This window comes from Trichomycterus rosablanca, chromosome 25, assembly GCF_030014385.1.
Source record: "Trichomycterus rosablanca isolate fTriRos1 chromosome 25, fTriRos1.hap1, whole genome shotgun sequence".
NCBI lineage: Eukaryota > Metazoa > Chordata > Actinopteri > Siluriformes > Trichomycteridae > Trichomycterus > Trichomycterus rosablanca.
Window position 1 is genome coordinate 17,531,152 of NC_086012.1, and position 21,772 is coordinate 17,552,923.

Consider the following 21,772-nt stretch of genomic DNA (forward strand, 5'->3'; position numbering starts at 1 on the left):
TAAATAAAAACTACACACAACTCATGAACCGAGGCCACGTTTATCATGATTAATAAATAATTCTAGTGTTAAAATGTACAGATTTTTCAGGTATTAAGGACCACATTTTCACAAACAAAACAACAAAACCTGAATAAATAAATACACAAATTATTCTAACGTTTTTATTTAGTAAAGTTTTCCTATTATTATTTATAATGTTCCATAACAAAATGCCCCAATTCAAGCATAAAACACTCAAAGTCTAAATCATTCTGTGTGTGTGTGTGTGTTTGTGTGTGTGTGTTTGTGTGTGTGTGTGTGTGTGTGTGTTTTCCTCAGGTGGACTTTACCCACTGAGATAAATGAGTATTAAAATAAGAAAATAAAAATTCTCTTTATAAAAATTCAGACGTTGTTATAAAGCAGCAGCTCGACTCTGTGATTATTTCTCTGGTTTCATATTTACACGTTAAATATTTGCAAATTTTTTACATCTTTCTAATCTAAATCACCTCCTGTGTAGTGTAGTGAGAGGGCAGTAGGGGGCAGCATGTGGGCAGCAGGAGGGCAGTAAGAGAATGTTGTGAGGGCACTATAAGGACAGTTTAAAAATAGTGTGAGGGCACTAGGAGGGCAGCATGTGGGCAGTAGGGGGCAGTATGAGAGTAGTGTGAGGACAGTATGAGGGCAGTATGATGGCAGTAAAAGAGTGTTGTGAGGGCAATATGAGGACAGTTTAAAAAATATGGCAGTATGATGGTAGTGTGAGGGCAGTATGAGGGCAGTAGGAGGGCAGTAAAAGAATGTTGTGAGGGCATTATGAGGACAGTTTAAAAGTAGTGTGAGGGCAGCATGCGGGCAGTATCGGGCAGTAAGAGAGAAGTGTGGGCACAGTAGGAGGGCAGTATGATGGCAGTAAAAGAGTGTTGTGAGGGCAATATGAGGACAGTTTAAAAAATATGGCAGTATGATGGTAGTGTGAGGGCAGTATGAGGGCAGTAAAAGAGTGCTGTGAGGGCAGTTCTGAGAGTAGGAAGACAGTAGTGTGTGGACAATATGAGGGTAATAGGGGGGCAGAAAAAGGGCAGTTAAGTGTTACAAAGGTGTGGTGACAGAAGAGGAGAGGACAGAAGGTTCAGTTCTGTTCTCCATCAGGTACTGGCCGCACAACAGGAAGGTTGAACAGAAGCTAGATGAAAGTCCAGCGATGTCTGTAGCGATGTACGGTAACACTCCGGGATTCGTCTGGTTGTAGTAAGAGATCTGAGGACAGAATTTGAAGGAACAACCATCAGAAAGTCTCGCAAGCAACAGACGTTAAGAAACACTGAAGCGTAACGTGTTTTTATCTAAAAATGCATGTGTCAGTCCTCCATGTGCCATGGGTCTTGGGTTCAGAACCCGTCATTTGCAATGCGGCAGCACCAATTTACTATGGCATACAGAGGGTTGAAAGCGGGGTCTAAAGTTCTCGAGTTCGAATCTCAGCTCTGCTATCAGCCGATCTGGCACCTGCACAGACACACGCTTCCTTGTTACTGGTGCAAGTGTGGCCTCTGCTGGCCAGTCAAGGCGCCTGCACAGAGGCACCAACTGACCACTGGACGGGATAAAAAAAAAGCAGGGTTCTTCAAACCCGTACCTTCGAAACACTTTCGGACACCTCGTAGATGGTGAATCCAGCACACAGCACTTCTCCTCTGTTGTAGTCGTCAGTCGGAGGGTGTGTTGGAAGGGTGACCGAGCGCAGAGCAACAACATACGGGTCCCTACGTACACAAACACGTCAGGTAACTCCAGCTCCAAGACTGAATATACAACAGGTATAAATAAAGCTCTTGCTTCAGCAGCTCACCCACCCCGTATCACACGGCGGTCTCCTGGAGGCCAGCAGAATAAAGTCCTGGACTTTTCCTCCCTGAGTAACAGAGGGAGTCAGAACGTGATAGATCAGGTCGTCCTCGTCCACCTGGAGGATCATCTCACTCCGCCTGTAGAGCAGACAAGCAGGAACAAAGGCGCTGTTTAAACATCTCCAAAACGTTCCCTGGGTATTGTTACATGCACACGGAGAGAAGAAACCATCACACACTTGTAGTTTTTGTCCCATTCGTTTCGGCGGCTGAGGTCCGAGAGCAGGAGGAACGCTCGAGCTGCCGGAACGTTCACCTGCGATTCAATCCTGAAACAGAGAGTCTGGTTCTCTTCCAGAGTGTAAAGTCCTACCTGAAACACACACACACACACACACACACACACGTCTGGAACTCACTGTGGATTGAAAACTCACAATCTAAATGTTGCCAATATGCAGAAATGACACTACTGAGGTCAGAAGTTTACATACACTTGTTTAGGACGTACGTCCTGTGGTTTTAATCATTTCTGCTCTTTGGTTCTGTAATAAATTGACCGGAACACCTTGTTCTTTCTCCAAAATATGAATTTGAGTTTCTTTATAAGTTTATTGTGGATTTTTCCTAAAGTTTTTACAAAATCAGCTCAAGCTCGAGCTTCAAACACACTTCATGTGATCAGTAACACACTTCATGTAAGTGCCTGGCTTGAATTGAATAATAATTGACAATGGCCATGGGTATCACTGTTGCTTCACAGCAAGAAGGCCCTGGGTTCGATTCCCAGGTGGAGCAATCAGGGTCCTTTCTGTGTGGAGTTTGCATGTTCTCCCCGTGTCTGTGTGGGTTTCCTCCGGGTGCTCCGGTTTCTTCCCACAGCCCAAAGAAATTAAGTCAGGTTAATTGAAAATACTAAAAATACACATCTCTCATCAGGGGTGCCAATAATTATGGAGGAGGCTGTTCAGACCCCTCACAAGTGTACGTAGATCATCAATTATCAACTCACATTGTTCTTCTTAGAACTGAGGATCCAGCTGTTCCTGCCCGCCAGCATCTTCAGAGCGAAGACGTTATTGTAGCTTAGATACACCTGCAAAAAATTCCTAAATCATTCCCAGCGTTCCCAGTTCGTTCGTTATATCAGACCAGCTCGCAGGAATCATCGCACGTACCTGGTTACTGGGATCCCAGGGTACAGATAAGGGCACTTCTGTCTGCTCACAGGAGATGATATACTTCCTGCATAAATGAAGACATTAGTTTAGGGAAGGACCGGGATGAAGCTGGTACACGTGATTGATCTGATTCTGTTGCTCGTTACCTGTCGAGTCGGATCTTCTTCCTGGCGATCGCCTCCTTGTACCTCCGTCTCCCGTGCTGTCAGGAACAACAAACAAAAGATAACAACAGTGGCAACAGTTTAGGGAAGGCCCTGTCTTGTTCCAGCATTACAAGAAGACACAGTGGTGGAGTGGGTAGCAGTGTTGCCTTACAGCGAGAAGGACAGGCAGCCAGAGTCCTTTCTGTGTGGAGTTTGCATGTTCTCCCGTGTGGGTTTCCTGCAGGTATGTATGTGCGTGTGTATGTATGTGTGTGTGTGTGTGTGTGTGTATGTTTGGGTGTTTGTGTATGTGTGTGTATGTGTATGTTTGTGTGTATGTGTATGTGTGTGTGTCTGTGTGTATGTATGTGTGTGTGTGTGTGTGTGTGTATGTTTGGGTGTTTGTGTATGTATGTGTGTGTATGTGTATGTTTGTGTGTATGTGTACGTGTGTGTGTGTTTGTGTGTGTATGTGTTTGTGTATGTCTACGTGTGTGTGTGTTCGTGTTTGTGTGTGTATGTGTGTGTGTTTGTGTGTGTATGTGTGTGTGTTTGTGTATGTGTGTGTGTGTTCGTGTTTGTGTGTGTATGTGTGTGTGTTTGTGTGTGTGTATGTGTGTGTGTTTGTGTGTATGTGTCTCACCAGGGGCTCGGGTCGTATGGGGGGCAGTGGGCGCGGCCTGCCCTCCTCATCCAGCACCTCAAACATCATAAATGCGCTGTTGATGTGTCTGAGTGGCTCCTCCCCCTGATAGGCCTCGGCACACACGCCCACTTCCATACTGCTGAGGCAAAACACGGAGGGCGTTACAGAGACACCACGGGTAAGAACGCATCACCACGCGTCACTTCCTGTCTGTGGTGGAGTCTTACCTGTTTTTGAAAGTGTTGTTGATGATGGCTTTCAGGATGATTCGATCTCCCACTTGCGACGGTCCTCTGAAGTGAAACATGTCGATGGTCCTCAGGGTGGCATGGGCGTGGCATAGACGGCTGGGAGGGTCAGGACAGAGATTACAGTGACATCACTGTTTCAATTATTATTATTATTATTGCTATTATTATTATTAATATTATTATTATTATTATCATCATTATTATTTTTTATTATTGTCATTATTTTATTTTTTTATTATTGTCAATATTATTATTACTATTATTACTATTATTATTTTATTAATATTATTATTATTATCATCGTTATTTTTTATTATTACTATTATTTCATTATTATTATTATTATTTTATTATTATTATTACTGTTATTATTATTATTGTTATTATTTTATTATTATTATTACTGTTATTATTATTATTATTATTATTATAAGAATTAAAAGCTATTATATATTTAGCTGCTACTTTTATCCAAAGTGACTTACAGTCATGACTGAATATCACGCCAACAACTGAGAGTTAAGGGCCTTGCTCAGGGGCCCAACAGAGGCAATTTGGTAAAAGCAGGCATTGAACCAGCAACCTTCTGATCACTAGTCCAGTGCCTCAACCGCTAAGCTTCCACTGAGGTATTTAAATGTCACTTATTGTTAACAGGTCATTGGAAATCAGAGCAGCTGGTTAATATTTACCCACATTTTGGCACTTTAAAGTGGATCAGCGGGCGGCGGTACAAGGTTACGGCTTTATTGCAGGAAAACAGACACAAATGGTCCGGAATGCACTCACTCACTCTGTTATTATATAACTATATTTATGTTATACAGCTGTAAACAAAACGTCTCAGAGGAGCGGCTGCTGGGGTCACTCTGTTTTAATACTGTGTGTCCAACAAGCCTGTGGTCAGGTGTCCAAATACTTTTGTCCACATGGCGTGACGTTGTTACCTGGCAGCAATAGTAGCAACATTTTCCATCCAGGCCATGATCTGACCTCCAAACGTGTTCACCTGGTGGTTGGCATGAGTGGGCAGGACCAGCTCCACGCTTTCCACTCGAGTCCTCTCAGCTGGCACCTCCTCCTCCCGGTCCTCGTCCTGGCCCTCTGCGTCTAACCAAAAATATACGTCATCGTCGTGATGTTTGTGGTGCATGAAGCACTTTCTGGATTGTTATTATTATAGCGGTCCTGTGGATAATGCGTGTAGAATCGGTCGCTCTCGTGCGGGCACAGCGCGGCGTATTCATGTTAGCTGTGTGTACTGTGAGGGCAGGTGGCACTACGTCTTACCGCTCACACCCACGCTCACGCCCGTCTGGAAGGCGGCGCTGCTCAGCAGATCTTTCATGAGGTCAACATGCCGCAACCTCATCCTCCTCCTCTCGGCCGCTACGCTGTACTCCACCTGCTCGCGGTGCGTACCAGGTGCTAGCTGCTTCAGATGAATCTAAACACACACACACACACACACACATGCATGTTATCAAGCGCTTATCTACCAGTCTTATCAACAAAGCCAACAGAGTGGGTCCTCTTGCGGCTGAATTCAAGTGAATCCCCACAGTTGTGTTCCAAGATATAGTGAAAGAACACTGTGTGAGTCACAACAAGCTTATTGTCAGGTGTCCAGATACTTTTGGCCCTATATCGTACCTGTATGTAAAGTGTATTATCACTACGACCCACCTTCTCTTGCCCAGTGCTGCGTGCCACGAAGGTGGCGAAGGCCTGGCATACCTTCCAGTACTGGTTTTTGTACAGATCCTCACAGCTTACTTCAATTCCAACCTGACACACACACACACACACACACACACTTGGCATGAGTGTGGCACAGCAATACGAGACCGAGTCATGCGTCAGGGGCACAAACTCACATGACCTGTAGTAACCTCTCCTCACATTGATTTCATTCAGTGCCTGGACTTGCATAAACACTTCATGGTCTAAAGTATTCGGACGCCCCTTCTCATTACTGATCTGATGTGTTCCTGCCACAGTAGTTACTAAGAGGTGTAATAAAGCAGTTATATAAGGGAGATTACGAACAGTTTAGGGAAGGCCCTTTCCTGTTCTAGCTCCTGTCATCTTTTGACTAAATGGGCACAAATTCCCATACACAGACACGCTTCTTATGAGAGTCTTGTGAGAAGCCTTCTCAGAAGGTTCCAGCTTCTTTATGCGTTCGGGTGGCCAGCCCACTACTGCTGAGATCTTGTGGTCCATGGTTCAAATCCCCAGCATCTGCACGGACATGATGGGCTAATGTCCGAGGGAGGGTTGGGAGGCGCACTGGTCAGCCAGTACCAAGCCCGGATAGAAATAGGACAGTCAGAAGATCACATAGAGGTCGTTTGCTTTTAAAATGGGAGGTCGACAAGCACACGATCAGGCGTCCGAATACATTTGACCACATAGTGTATATAAAATGAAACATTTTAAGTGGAATAATGAATAAAACAAAAATAATAATAATAATAATAATGTTTTATAAATCGTGTTTTAACTCAAGTCCCCCATTATAAAACGTCTCTTATACCTCCATGCTTGAGTTGAAAGCCCTGTTGACTTTAGCTTTGATGTTGAGAACTTGTCCAACACTGAAAAGAAACAAACAAGAAATTTTACATTTCGGAGAAACATGAGCTGCCTCAGTGCTCGGGTCCCGCTCTAGCCCCCCATCGCTGAGATCCGGGTTCGAATCGAGCATCTATAAACATCTACACAGACACGACGAAGAAAACATCTGATAGGAAACTAATGGTTGAATCCCTGACATGGATTGCCACCCTGGTATCCCTGGGTATCAGGGTATCCCTGTCTTGTGTCCAGTGTTTCACCCAGGAACCGGACCCTCTGCGACCCTGACCAGGAAAGAGCGCTGAGTGAAAATGAAATTTCATTGAAAAACAAGCCTCATTGTTTTAGGGTTCTCAGTGATGGTTTCAACGTGTTATGAGTGCCAGGATGACCAGCCTATTATATTTATTACTAACAAATCTGGTGCTCGGGTGGCACCATGGTAAAGTACGCTAGCCCAGTACTGCTGGGATCTGGTGGTCCAGGGTTCGAATCCCCAGTGTCTGCACGGACATGATGGGCTAATGTCCGAGGGAGGGGCACTGGTCAGCCAGTCCCAAGCCCGGATGGAAATAGGACGGTTGCGTCAGGAAGGACATCCGACCTTAAAACTGTGCCAAGCCTGGTACACGGACCAGATCCGCTCTGGTGACCCCTAAATATGTATACGTGAGCAGCCAAAAGAAAACAACATATATAAATATATCTGTCCTATAGAATCCTGTATAAATATCTGTGTCAGAATGGACAGAACTCGTCCCAGAGCACAAACGCCTCCCAAAATAGAAAGCAGGGCTGATGATGCATCTAAGTGCCCCTGTAGTGGCATAAACTGTAAATCCTAAACAGTAAAGGTTTCATGTACGTTATATGCGACGTCAGACCTGTTTTCAACAATATTATTACTGGCTGATAGCACCGCTGCACCACATAGATACAGATCTACACTAAATACAGAGTTCATTCATATAACCTTAGCTTCAAATTTCTTTACCTGATGGTGTGCTCAAAGTGGATGTCGTCCACCGACGCCGTCACACACGGACACCCGGCGTGTCTTTCAGCTGTAAACGATAATTTATTTATTAATAAAAAACATCAGCTACAACACACACCCAAACATCTGAGGAGAATCCTTTTGTTTAATGGATTTATTGGTTGCAGCCACACCTATAACTAACATGAGCTTACAGCTTTGCAATCTCAGTCAGTAGTTTCACAATAACAGCAGCACTTCCAGTTCCGACTCAAGAGCGTCGAGCTCTTCAGTAAAACTCATTCTGTCCACAGTTAGGCCAAATCCACTAATTCAAACCCATGTCCACATACTTTTGGCTGGAGGTTTGTATCAGTGCTTTTTTTATTTTTACACAGCATAGAATGTAGACTGCATGTATTGCTATGTATTGATATTTAGGTAGGGTCCTGGGTTCGATTCCCAGGTGGAGCGATCTGTGTCCTGTCTGTTAGGAGTTTGATGTTCTCATGTCTCTGTTGGTTTCCTCCGGGTGCTCCGGTTTCCTCCCACAGTCCACAAAATTGCCCTAGCTTAGACTGTGTGTGTATTTAATATTTAAGTTTAGGTTGTCATCGTGGCACAGTATCGCTTTTACCACTTTGGTTAAAAGTATCTGCTGAATGCTATCGACCGGCCGGGCACCTGCTCGGACAATGTCTGGCTCATCCGAGGGAGGCGGGGTCGTATGGATTCCTCATAACTGCTGCAGTTACGACCTCACAGAAATGGTGGATAATGGAGATCAGTGCATGACTCTCCGTGCGCGATACGGATCTCTAAGTGAACCCGTCTGGTTCAGGTGAAAAGAAGCAGTCTGTACTGCACACGTGTCGGAGGGGGCGTGTGTTAGTGTTGGTCCTCCTTGGACAGGAGTGGAGGTCAGCAGCAGTAGAGGCGGAAATACAAATCTGGTAATTGGATATGACTAAACTGGGAGGAATATGTATTAAAAAGTGTCTGCTGTATATAGTGATACCGTGTTGTACTAAACGTGAGTGTGTGATAGTGTGTGTGTTAATTACCGGACAGACACGCTGTGGAGTCCATCCACTTGAGCAGCTGGCCGACGCTCAGCTCCTGCCGGTGGTTGGCGTGGCAGGGAAGCACAATCTGATTCATCTGCACCTCCGTGGGGTTCCGATACACCCGTCCATCCTCCATCACCGGGTCCGAGTCGTCCTGCTCTACCGGCCTGCCGTCGGACGCCATGCTGAACGCGGGTCAGGGTCCGGGGGTGACCTGCGCACGGGCGAACACAGACTCCGGTCATTATGAAGGTAAAAGTCAGGTGGGTGGGTGATTTTACAGCGTGGGAGGGTTTTATTACGGGTTCAAAGTACTATTGGCTTTGGAGAGTTCAGGTCACAGAGGGATGAGCCAAGAAAAATAGGAAAGGTTTTGTCTCATGTCTTCTCGAGCTGCGTTCAGCAACTTTATCAAACCAGACGTGAAGATCAAAGCTGGTTTGTTGCAGTTGTGCTACACCAACACAAGCTAATGCAAAATGTGTATTAAAAATTTACCCTGATTGCGTTACACTTCACCTCTACCGATATAACCCTCCACTGCGGACTGAGGAGCTTCGCAACTGACACACGCCCCCTCCGACACGTGTGCTGTACTGACTGCATCTTTTCACCTGCATAAGGCGAGTTCATATGCGGATCAGCCTTGTGCACGGATAGCCACACCCTGATCAGCATTATTCCTCGCCATCAATCAGCCAGCAGTTATGAGGAACCCTGGTCCGGTTCATCCCACCCTGTAAACAACAGCCAATCGATGTTCATGTAGCTGCTGGGCCACCTGAGCGGCCAAAATGACCTTTTTAAAAGTGAGGGAACACGTTTGCTTGGCAGGCATCGATTTAAAGGTGTAATGATTTTATGGTGGGTTGCCATGTCATCGTATTTACTTTTACAACCACTATTATATTATATTACATTGTTGTTACTCTTCAAAGCTAAGCTTAGACTCTTCTAATCCCCCTCTAGTAAAAACACCTAAATACATGCAGCAAATACATGGAAGAATGTTAGAGAAGCCGCATGGCTCTTGGAATTTAAATACATTCACACTTTTGGTATTTAGCGGACGCTTTTAATCCAAAGCAACTTACAGCACTGTGACAGTACATATCGTCTGAGCAATTGAGGGTTAAGGGCCTTGTTCAAGGGCCCAACAGTGGCAACCTGGCAGTGGTGGGGCTTAAACCAGCAACCTTCTGATTACTAGTCCAGTACTTTAACCGCTAGGCTACAGCTGCAAATACTATTTGTCAAAATGGAACCACAGTGCTGCATTACGTCTTACTGGAAACATCTAACTGGTATATGTATAAACACTAAAGCCAAAACAGTAATAAATCAATTCTATAAATGAAATTTTATCTTTCCAACTATGCACAAACAGTTTAGGGAAGGTCCTTTCCTCTCCCAGCTCAAAGAAAAGCTTGGTTTAAAGAAACTCCAGTGTCCTGCACAGAGTCCTGATCTCAGGCCTGAGATCTGAGAGACTGAGACTGTCTCGATCAACATCAGTGCCCAGCCATACAAACGCTGTCATCTTGTGACTGAATGGTCACAAATTCCAACAGACACACTTCAAAGTCTGGTGAGAAACCTTCTCAGAAGGGCCGCTAAGGTGGCGCAGCGGTAAAAACACACGCTGAAACCAGAGCTGGGATCTCGAATACATCGTATCGAATCTCGGCTCTGCCTGCCGGCTAAGGCTGAGCGGCCACACGAACAACGATTGGCCTGTTGTTCAGATATGGGCGGGACTAAGCCGGATGGGGTCTCTCTCTCATGACCTCAGCTGGCTAATTGATGGCGCCTGCACAGAGATGAGAAAAGAGTGCTCTCAGGGTGCGTCTCTCCGTACACGACGCTGAGCTGCACCGCACTCGTCAAAGTGCAGGTGATAAGATGCATACGGCTGCTGCCCACGTGTCGGAGGGGGCGTGGGTTAGCTTCGTTCTCCTCAATCAGAGCGGGGATCGGCATTGGTGGAGAGGAAGCGTGACGCAATCGTGCAATTGGACGCGCTAAAAGGGAGAAAAAGCATGAAAAAAAAATATATATATATACAGTACCAGTCAAAAGTTTGGACACACTTTATCATTCCTGTGGTTTTTATTTATTTATTTATTTGTATTTTCTACATTGTACATTAATACTGAAGACATCCAAACTATGAAGGAACACATATGGAATTATGTAGTGAACAAAAAAGTGTTAAACAAACCAGAATATGTTTTATATTTTAGCAACTCTACCTCTGCACAACACATGGTCTCAAACACATAAAAAAGCAAGAAGTTCCAGAAATTAACTCTTGACAAGGCACGAACATTAATTGAAAACCATTCCAGGTGGCTACATCATGAAGCTGATTGAGAAAAGTGTGCAAAGCTGTCATTAGAGCAAAAGATGGCTACTTTGAAGAATCTAAAATATAAAACATATTCTGGTTTGTTTAACACTTTCTTGTTCACTACATAATTCCATATGTGTTCCTTCATAGTTTGGACGTCTTCAGTATTAATCTACAATGTAGAAAATACAAATTAATCAAGAAAAACCACAGGAATGATAAAGTGTGTCCAAACTTTTGACTGGTACTGTATATATATATATATAAAGGAGACTTCTCAGAAGAGCGACTGTTCTCACAGCTTGTTTTTAAAGACTCTTCACTATGTGTGTATTGACACGGTAAATACAGCCTGTACCAACCAGCCCCGCTCTCCTCTACCCCCGGCCATGCGTTGGCATGCAGAGCTCTTCTGGTTTGCTCTTTATATTCTAATCTCACTCGCTCTTTGTCTCTTGCTAAAACGTTCCAAAATCGTCTCTAAACACAGGTAACACACACGAACACACACACACACACACACACACACACACACACACACACACACACACACACACACACACACACACACAGCACATTTCAGAGCAGAACCCCTGAAGGTGTGTTAGTACTGAACTCCTGCACTCCTGAACACTGGAGCTGCAGAATGAGCTGCTCTGCTCGGTGCTGTAAACGCATAAACGCGGTACCTTCTGAAATGCTCGTCAGCTCGGAGTCTCTTCACTTCTACACACAGTTCTACACATTTACTAACTTCGATCTAAATGCAGACCGGAGGAAGAAACGCGCTTTCAGGAACCGCGACCACGACAGAGACGCTCGGTGCAAGGCGGAAGCCACGCCCACGTTATTTCATGTCAGCATGAGACTCCGCCCACTGGATTCGCGTTGGCACAGAGCATGACTGGCATTCTGAGAGGCACTGAGGGGCAGCTGGTACAGTGGGTGGGGGGTTCACAGCCCCTTAGTCCGTAGTCGCTGTCTTTAAGGACCACTGTCCACTGGCACTAGTATGTGGACACGCCGTAGCCTACTGGTTAGTGTACTGGACTAGTAATCAGAAGGTTACTGGTTCAAGCCCCACCACTGCCAATTTGAGCAAGGCCCTTAACCCTCAATTGCTCAGACTGTATACTGTATCTGTAATGTAAATCGCTTTGGATAAAGGAGTCTGCTAAATGCCGAAAATGTAAATGTAAATGTAAATGGACACTTTACGTTGTGGAGTTTGAGTATGGTGTAGCTAAAGCTTTATAAAACCAATAGTACAACAGTTTAGGCAAGGCCCTGTCTGGTTCCAGTATGACTGTGGTGAACAACGTGACGTCCATTATAGGTTTCAGAAGTTTGGTGTCGAGGAATTCCACTACATCAGTTTAAGAGTTGTAGTATGTAATGTGGGTTACACTTGATAAAATACAACTTGTTTTGGACCAATATGATGAATATTTTAAAAGCTATTGAAGTTACTAATATGCTGAATACTTTAAATGCTATTGAAGTTATTAATAAAAATCTGACAAAGAAAGAAGAAGGTTCGAATACTTATTCATGGTGGTGTTGATGCTTCTATTTAGACAGCAGGTGGCGCATCAGACCAGAAAATCCAGAGCCACTGCAAATCCATTTATAATCTCTCAATTTAATTCCATTCGATTCGATTCGATTCACTAAGCTTTTCATTGCCAAAGCATCGGCAACAAGGAACACACGTGAAAAGCGAAAGAAAAACTAAAGGGCCCAACACTGTTTGCTTGGCAGAGCCAGGATTCCAACTCACAACCATCCGATAGTCCGAAACTATAAGCACTTATTTTTACTCTACCAGTGTTTAATACTGTAGTAAAAAGGTGTGTGCAGTACGAAGGAATTGCAGAGGAAGAATGGGGATGGAAAACTGAACTTAAAGTGATCAAGGCTGCAACACAAACTGGGAGCTGCATGATTAATAAGTAAAAACACATTTTCAAATTTCTCTCGATGCTATTAAAATAGCTGCAATATGACTGTTGAACACACACACACACACACACACACACACAAGCATAATTACAGTTTTAGGAAATATAATAAGACAATAGAAAATATACAATATATTAAAAAAGTAAAAGATATAGATGTGTGTGTATATACAGTACATGTACCACATGTACCTCCTTGTTTCTACACTCACTGTCCATTTTATCAGCTCCACTTACCACATAAAGTACTTTGTAGTTCTACAATTACTAACTGTAGTTCATCTGTTCCCCTTTCATGCTGTTCTTCAATGGTCAGGACCCCCACAGGACCACCACAGAGCAGGTATTATTTAGGTGGATCAGACACGGCAGCGCTGCTGGAGGTTTTAATCACCTCACTGTCACTGCTGGACTGAGAATAGTCCACCAACCAAAAATATCCAGCCAACAGCGCACCGTGGGCAGCGTCCTGTGACCACTGATGAAGGTCTAGAAGATGACCGACTCAAACAGCAGCAATAGATGAGCGATCGTCTCTGACTTTACATCTACAAGGTGGACCGACTAGGTAGGAGTGTCTAATAGAGTGGACGGTGAGTGGACACGGTATTTAAAAACTCCAGCAGCGTTGCTGTGTCTGATCCACTCGTACCAGCACAACACACACTAACACACCACCACCATGTCAGTGTCACTGCAGTGCTGAGAATCATCCACCACCTAAATAATACCTGCTCTGTGGTGGTCCTGTTGGGGTCCTGACCATTGAAGAACAGCATGAAAGCAGGTTAAAAGGTATGTAAGTCAGCAATTGTAGAACTACAAGTGCTTCTGTATGGTAAGTGAAGCTGATAGAATGGACAGTGAGTGTAGTGTAATGTTATAGCTGATCAGTGTATGTGTCTTTAACTATATTCATACACATATGTATATATGTTGATATACGTATATATCGATTAGCTATATTGGCCCTATTCAATGTGCAATACTTGCACTCTATCACTTTACTATTTAATATTTAATCTATATTTAATTTGTACCACACACTGTATACTATTTATCTATCTAAATAATGTGACCACACACACACACACACACACACACACGTACACGCATAAAAACAGAGTTCTAACGAGCCGCTCTCTGATTGGCCGAGCTCCTTGTCAGTCACGTGATCTGCATAATTGCCCCGCCCTGATCTGGCACTGGCTCTGACGCGCGGGCTGCACGCGCACAGCCGTTGCCTAGTAGCGGCAGAGCTCAGTCATGTTCCCTAAAGGTAAAAGCCCAGCTTCACCGTCCGACTGCCAAGCGAGAGAAAAGTAAGCTTTATTATTCCTTTTATTCTCTTATTTATTCACAGACTGGTCGAGTGTAGCGTTTAAATTGTGTTTGTTCACTTTGTTGAACTGATTACTTCTTTTAGAGCAGAGAAATTGAATAAAACGGGTCTGTTTGAGAAGTAGCTCTTACGTTTAAATTCGCCTACTAGCGTACTAAGTAGTATGTAAAAGTAGTACGCAAGCGCAGGTGTGAAATCCGTCTTGTACTATTTTGATGTACTATCTAGTATGGAAGTGCGCTCAGGTGAGCACTAATTAGATTGAATTTGATTGGATCTGATCAGGTTCACCTGTAGCCATGTGTCTAATCAAACCAGAGCTTATAAACATCTGACTTTCTAAATAAGTCCTGCTTTTAAATAGTATTTGTGCTGTTGTAGTATTAATTTAGTGTTTTGTTTGTTTGATTCATACTTTTATTTGTTTATTTTTATAAGGCTTTTCGATATTGGTCAAAACGATGCTCACGATTTTTTATTACTCGATAATAAAATTGCGATTATAAATAATAACATCTATCCAGCCCTATAATAACCTGTTCCATGAACTAAATATCTTTTGTCATAAATTTGCTCATATTGTGGCTCCCTGAACTAGCTGTATTAAACAATAAACACCGATTAATATCATACATTCCTATTTATGTTTTAGATTTGCTCATATTAAGTATGTATGGGGCAGTGATGGGTCAGCGGTGAAGGTACTGGACTTAAGGCTGCTGATTTGAGCTTGACCACCACCACCACCACCACTCAGGGACACTTGTGGGCCACTGTTGGACCATGGGACTCCTGAGCAGGACCCTTAACCCTTCATCGCTTGGACTGTATTCAAGAACAAATGGATAAAAGTGTCTCCTACAGGCACAAGTGTTCGTTGTATTTTATGCATAGATTCATAATGCATGTAGGAGACACTTTTATTTATTTGTTCTTCAACACAGTCAGAGCGATGAAGGGTTAAGGTTCCTGCTCAGGAGTCCCATGGTCCAACAGTGGCCCACAAGTGTGCCTGAGTGGTGCTGGTCAAGCTCAAATCAGCAGCCTTAAGTCCAGTACCTTCACCGCTGACCCATCACTGCCCCATACATACTAAATATGAGCAAATCTAAAACATAAATAGGAATGCATGATATTAATCGATGTTTATTGATTAATAAAGCTAGTTAAGGGAGCCACAATTATGTACAATCAAGTACTGTCGAGGTTACTGATGCCGCTTTTATCTAAACCAACTTACAATCGTGACTGAATACAGTTAAAAGCAATTGAGACTTAAGGGCCTTGCTCATGGGCCCAACAGTGGCAGCCTGGCTGGCATGGAACTCACGCCATTCCAGGTTTTGTTGTGCATATATTGTGGGCTTGGGCAGCACGGCGGCACAGCAAGAAGCTCCTGGGTTTGATTCCCTTTCTGTGCGAAGTTTGCATGTTCTTCCCGTGTCTGTGTGGGTTTCCTCCGGGCGCTCCGGTTTCCTCCCACAGTCCAAAGACAGTAACTACCTGTCCTGTCATGAATGTAACCAAAGTGTGTAAAACACGATGATAAAATCCAAATAAATAAATAGATATTGTGGGTTTAATGATAAATAACACATCATCTGCTGGGTCTTGCGACTTTGTGACTCGGCCTCATCAATTCTCCTAAATAATCACAACTAACGGCAGATTTCTGACTTCTCTGTGACCATATAACTAAGTAGGGCCAGGCAGGAGGTGAATTGGCTGCTCTAAGTTGCCTCTTGGTGTGAGGGATTCCCGTGCGAACAAATACGAGTACGATGATCTGAACAGTAGATTTGTGAGCAAGTTTATTTAATTAGGTGACATTTCAAGTAGTGCTTTTTGAATTTGGGGTGAAAAGCGTTTATTAATTCCTGTTTGATTTGATTGTTGACTCTTTCTGAGAGGGGGGAGTGTGTGTGCGTGTGTGCGTGTGTTTACTTTGTGTTAAAATATAAGCACACACGTGTTTGTCCTGACATAGCAGATACGCTATTATGATTTATTGACTCGAATGGTGACGGTGTATTCGGGTTGTTTACTTTCTTCTACCCTGTTTTTATCTCACACAGGTTGGCGTTGTACGTCTACGAGTATCTGTTACACATCGGGGCTCAGAAGTCGGCACAGACCTTTTTATCAGAGGTACAAACTTAACATCTATGCGCGTTTCTAATGAATTATTACTAAGTTACGGTTTTACATGAATTGAATTAAAATCTCGTGTTGGTGAGTGTATTCCTCAGGTGAAATGACCATTCTGTGTCAACCAAATGCACAAAACTGGCACTAAATTGGTGCCAACCCGTAATATATCATCATTTACCACCAGGTCTGTTTGGTTCAAGTGCCACCTGGAACATTTAATAGCTGGAAATGAGCAGTGCAATGTTAGAATTAAGAAGTCTAGCACAGTAGTCACTGGAAACACTGGGTGCGAGGTGGAAAATACACCCCGGTCTGGGTCTATGGCAGGGCAACAAACACTCGCGCATTCACCTATGGGCAGCACAGAGCAGACAGTTTACCCTCTGTGTGTTTTTGGGATGTGAGGGGAAGTAATTCTCTGCATGTGAAACTCGGTGACTGGACATGAGGATGGAACCCTGGTCTCTGGGACCCACCTGCTCTTTAGCACGCATTCTATCTAGAGTTGCAACACTGCGCCACTGTGCCATTATTGGCACGTCTCGTGTTTTCCATCAGGTCCGAATTGTTAATGTTAACGTAGGTGTTGCATGGACTTGCATTTACTTTCTTTGCTGTTTGTTTTGTTCAGATCAGATGGGAGAAGAACATAACGCTGGGCGAGCCTCCAGGGTTCCTACACTCATGGTGGTGGTAAGTAAATGTAGATCAATGTCACCAATATTTAGTGCAGTTGTGATGGGATACGCCGTCATTGTGACACATTTCTAAGCCTAATAAACGGATTAAATAGTTTGTCCTTCTTACTTTGACGCCTGCTTGTGCGTTTACCCTTATAAAAACCATTTTATGGGCGCTCGGGTGGTGCGTCAGACACGTGTGAGAGGGGGGCGTGTGGCGATACGACTCTCCTCAATCAGGTTGGGAATGTACAAGCAGCAGAATTACAATCGGGAATTGGATATGACTAGATTAATGACTAGAAAAAAGACATGGGGGGTGAACATTTAGGTAGCGGATACCATATTTGGGTTGAACCTGTTACTGTTAAAAATGCTCCTAATAAACACAGTCCCAACACGGCCATCTGAAATAAAAGAGCCAATAAGGGGAAAGGATTTAGACTGATCGACAGACAGACAGACAGACAGACAGACAGACAGACAGACAGACAGACAGACAGACAGACAGACAGACAGACACAGACAGACAGACAGACAAATGGGTAGATGAGTAGGTAGACAGACAGACAGATAGACAGACAGACAGACAGACAGACAGACAGACAGACAGATAGATAGATAGATAGATAGATAGATAGATATATGAGTAGCTAGATAGACAGACAGACAGACAGACAGATAGATAGACAGATAGATAGATGAGTAGACAGACAGACAGATGAGTAGCTAGATAGACAGACAAATTGGTAGATGAGTAGGTAGATAGATAGGCAGAGAGACAGATAGATGAGTAGCTAGATAGATAGACAGACAGATAAATAGATAGACAGACAGACAGATAGATAGATGAGTAGGTAGACAGACAGACAGACAGCTAGATATATGAGTGGCTAGATAGACAGACAAATTGGTAGATGAGTAGGTAGATAGATAGGCAGAGAGACAGACAGATAGATGAGTAGACAGACAGACAGACAGACAGACAGACAGACAGACAGACAGACAGACAGACAGACAGACAGACAGACAGACAGACAGACAGATACATATGAGTAGCTAGATAGACAGACAAATTGGTAGATGAGTAGATAGATAGACAGACAGATAGATGAGTAGGTAGATAGACAGCCAGATAGATACAGACAGACAGATACATATATAGACAGACAAATGGGTAGATGAGTAGGTAGATAGATAGACAGACAGATACATAGGCAGATAGACAGATACATAGGCAGACAGATACATAGATAGACAGACAGATAGACAGACAGACAGATAGACAGACAGACAGATACATATATAGACAGACAAATGGGTAGATGAGTAGGTAGATAGATAGGCAGACAGATACATAGGCAGATAGACAGATACATAGGCAGACAGACAGATACATAGACAGACAGACAGACACATATATAGACAGACAAATGGGTAGATGAGTAGGTAGATAGATAGGCAGGCAGACAGACAGATACATAGATAGACAGACAGATACTTTATTGATCCTGAGGGAGGTTATTGAATGTGTCAGTATGAATAAATGAGAATCTTTGTTTATTCGCCAAGTACCAGCTGTACAAGCTATCAACATATTTACTAACAACCTTTAAGTAATAAAAATGTGGTGGATGGAAATATAAAAGTAAAATAACAAAACTTTACAAAAACAAAAAGCTTTTTTCTTTTTACCTTGTTGAATATTTGTGACCCTTTGGAACGTCTCTTGTGTGTCCAGCGTATTCTGGGACCTGTACTGCGCCGCACCAGAACGGAGGGACACGTGCGAACACTCCAGCGAGGCCAAAGCTTTTCATGATTACGTGAGTGCTTCAGAACTTCTTCATATTACGAGCGCAGAGAAGAAACGTGTCTGGTCATCGGCTCTGGGTTCGTAACGATGGAAGCTGCTGATGAACTTGTGCACGGAGACGTTCGTTTCTCTGACCGGTCGGGCGCTGGACTGCTTTACGTGCGGTGTGTTCGGTTTAACATGCGGAAAAAAATCACGTGAAGGTGTCTGAGGTGGAATTTGGATTTCGGTGCTAACCAATCGGAACTACAGGAATTTTATAATAGCTGTTTAGCCAGGGAGTCTGGCATGTTTTTGTTTGTGAGCAGGTCAGGGAAGGAACTGCACTCGGCTAACGCACACCATTGCTCCATGTTCAAGTCTCAGCTAGGTTAGATGTTACATTAGTGTATTTTCTTCATAGATCAGAGTCAGAGAGGATAAATTATTATTATTACAATTATTTACTGTGAGTAAAGCTTCGTTTTGGATACCACGGTGGTTATTAAAGGTCCGGGAAGTGAAAATGAGGGGAAATCCAGCCAGTAAAATGGTTAAAAAGCATCATATGTACATAATATCAGCATGTATGAGGCTGTACACGCAGCAGAAGGGAGCTGTCGTGTTCCAAATACTGTCCTGTTATGTTGATCTGACATCAACCATCGTTTTGCTGACGTTTCTAACACTGGCAGGGTTTTACGATACTGTGATGTGCGCTTACCTCATCATTCTGATCGTTCTCGTTGTTTGAGACATAAACGTTTGCCTGCGTTATTTTTGGTGTAGAACTCTTCTGGTGTGACGTGACGTCCAGCTTTCTTTTAATCAGTCGCCGTCCTTTGATTTCTACTGAGCTTCCGTTTTCCTCCTTAGGAAATACAGAAGATTAGAGGGTTTAGTCGTGATGGTGGATGTAGTGTTTCCTGCCGGTGTCAGGTAGTGTTACTGATTGGCTGCAGATGCTGAAAAGCTCTGTGTGTTACTGTATCTGGAGATGTGAGCGCTTCGTGTTCTTCATAATTTTCAACTTATCTCGAGTGCTACTCTCTTATCCTTCCAGATAATAGCCTGATTTTTGGGTTTATAAACAAATCCTAGGTGGGTAGAGTAGCTTAACTAGACTAATAAAAAAATAAGTATTAATCCTTAAAGAATGGGCGCTTGGGTGGCGCATCGGCTAACCCACTACCTCTGAGATCCTGGTATTGGCCGGCCGGGTGTCCACACGGACTTGATTGGCTGTGTCCGTGTCTCGGGGTGGGTGTGTCCGACCAGCCTACCCACTGCAAGGTGTTAAGTTAAGGCTTTCCACAAGATTTTGGAGTGTGCCTGTTGGAACCCCTGAAACATAATACCTACTTTTGTGGTGGCACCGTTGCCTCACAGCAAGAAGGTCCTGGGTTCGATCCCCAGGTGGAGCAGTTTAGGTCCTTCCTGTGTGGAGTTGTGCATGTTCTTCTCGTGTCTGTGTGGGTTTCCTCCAGGAGCTCTGGTTTCCTCCAACAGTCCAAAGACGTGCAAGTGAGGTGAACTGAAGATACAAAACCAAAGTGTGTAAAACATTGTTAAAATCCTAATTAATAAATAAATAATAATACCTACTTTTGCCATCATATGACACACGTGTTAAACGTGGCATTAAAACCCGAATAAATAAATGACACTGTACATGCTGTACAGTTTTTCAAACCTCGGGTGGGTTGTGAGCCAAGAGAAAAATAATAATAATAAACGAATTTTAGCAGGCACATGAACACAAAATGAACTTGTGCGGTCGTACTGCTGAGGTGTTGTTGCTGCCAGATGTTCCGTTCCTCCCAAACAGCACAAACAGTTGATCAGAGTAAAAATTTGATCAACCGACTTGTTTTAAACGCGTGTGACCCGTTTCTACTAGCAGTGTTTGTCTAGCGAGATCACATGGCCGCGTGTTTGTTTAAATTCACCTGTTAGGAATGGGCGTGGCTGTAATGGCTAAACGTTTCGGACAGGTTAGACGGGGGGCGACACCTTCGCTTTGAGCAGCGGTTTGTTTTATTTACATATAATTATTTAGAGGACGTTTTTATTCAAAGCGACTCGCGAGTCGAGCAGAATCCAAACCAAACACACAGAGACGTAGTCTGGCTTAATCCACAACAGTTTCGGGATTTAAACCCACAACGTAGACCAGCCTGAGCTTCCACACAGTTCCAACATGCAGTTCTAGCAACTGAAGAGGGGCCTGAAGTACCTCTTAATGCTAGAGGTCTAATCTTCATGTGTAATCCATGGGTGTGGTCACACGACTGGCGGTTAGCCACTCGGGTCAGATAATCACAAATGAAAGAACCTCAACTGCAAGATTTCACTCCAAGTTTTAATTTAGCAGGACGTTATGGTCGTGTATTGGATAGTGATTAAGGTATTGGACAGGTCATTATAATGTAAAGGGTAAAAGCACACTCTTGGTCCCTTGAGCAAGGCCCTCAACCATCAGGTTTTTATTATTGGGTCCTGTTCTTATGGAGTATTTCCAGCTTTGTATGTCCAAATAAGGCAGTTGTAGCCTAGTGGTTAAAATACTGGACTAGTAATCGAAAGGTGGCTGGTTTAAGCCCCACCACTGCCAGGTTGTCACTGTTGGGCCCTTATGCAAGGCCCTTAACCTTCAATTGCTTAGACGGTGTCACAGTATTTTGGATAAAAGTGTCTAGCCTCAAAAATAATAAAACATGCTAATATAGGTGTTCTATAATACTGCTTACTACTGGGACTGAACACAGTGCATGTAATTGAGGGTTAAGACGCTTGCCTTAAGTTGCAGGG

General features: G+C 43.6%; 2 protein-coding genes across 7 annotated transcripts in view; one reads left to right on the plus strand and one right to left on the minus strand.

The window, feature by feature from the left end:
- Positions 1-150: 150 nt before the first annotated feature.
- acot11a (acyl-CoA thioesterase 11a) lies at positions 151-11,809 on the minus strand. Of its 3 annotated transcripts, none has more exons than XM_062987751.1 (16): positions 11,722-11,809; positions 8,680-8,896; positions 7,634-7,703; positions 6,599-6,659; positions 5,746-5,847; positions 5,350-5,506; positions 5,007-5,163; positions 4,036-4,155; positions 3,806-3,944; positions 3,163-3,218; positions 3,014-3,080; positions 2,848-2,931; positions 2,075-2,208; positions 1,842-1,973; positions 1,625-1,751; positions 151-1,245 (listed from the first exon to the last, which is right to left on the minus strand). In XM_062987751.1, the coding sequence occupies exons 2-16, from the start codon at positions 8,864-8,866 to the stop codon at positions 1,078-1,080; spliced, it is 1,761 nt and encodes a 586-aa protein (XP_062843821.1). In that variant the 5' UTR covers positions 8,867-8,896; positions 11,722-11,809; the 3' UTR covers positions 151-1,077. The 3 variants fall into 3 exon arrangements, with proteins under 3 accessions (XP_062843821.1, XP_062843819.1, XP_062843820.1); XM_062987749.1 differs by having other exon boundaries at positions 3,806-3,947; positions 5,007-5,169; XM_062987750.1 differs by having other exon boundaries at positions 5,007-5,169; positions 11,722-11,808.
- A 2,436-nt stretch (positions 11,810-14,245) lies between these two features.
- The window catches only part of ssbp3a (single stranded DNA binding protein 3a), a 30,756-nt gene continuing 23,229 nt past the window's right edge, over positions 14,246-21,772 (plus strand). For all 4 annotated transcript variants that reach the window (XM_062987388.1, XM_062987389.1, XM_062987390.1 and 1 more), the window contains exons 1-4: positions 14,246-14,315; positions 16,411-16,483; positions 17,118-17,179; positions 18,908-18,992. In XM_062987388.1, the coding sequence (XP_062843458.1) occupies positions 14,260-14,315; positions 16,411-16,483; positions 17,118-17,179; positions 18,908-18,992 (276 nt within the window). In that variant the 5' untranslated portion in view covers positions 14,246-14,259. The remainder of the gene's footprint in view (positions 14,316-16,410; positions 16,484-17,117; positions 17,180-18,907; positions 18,993-21,772) is intronic.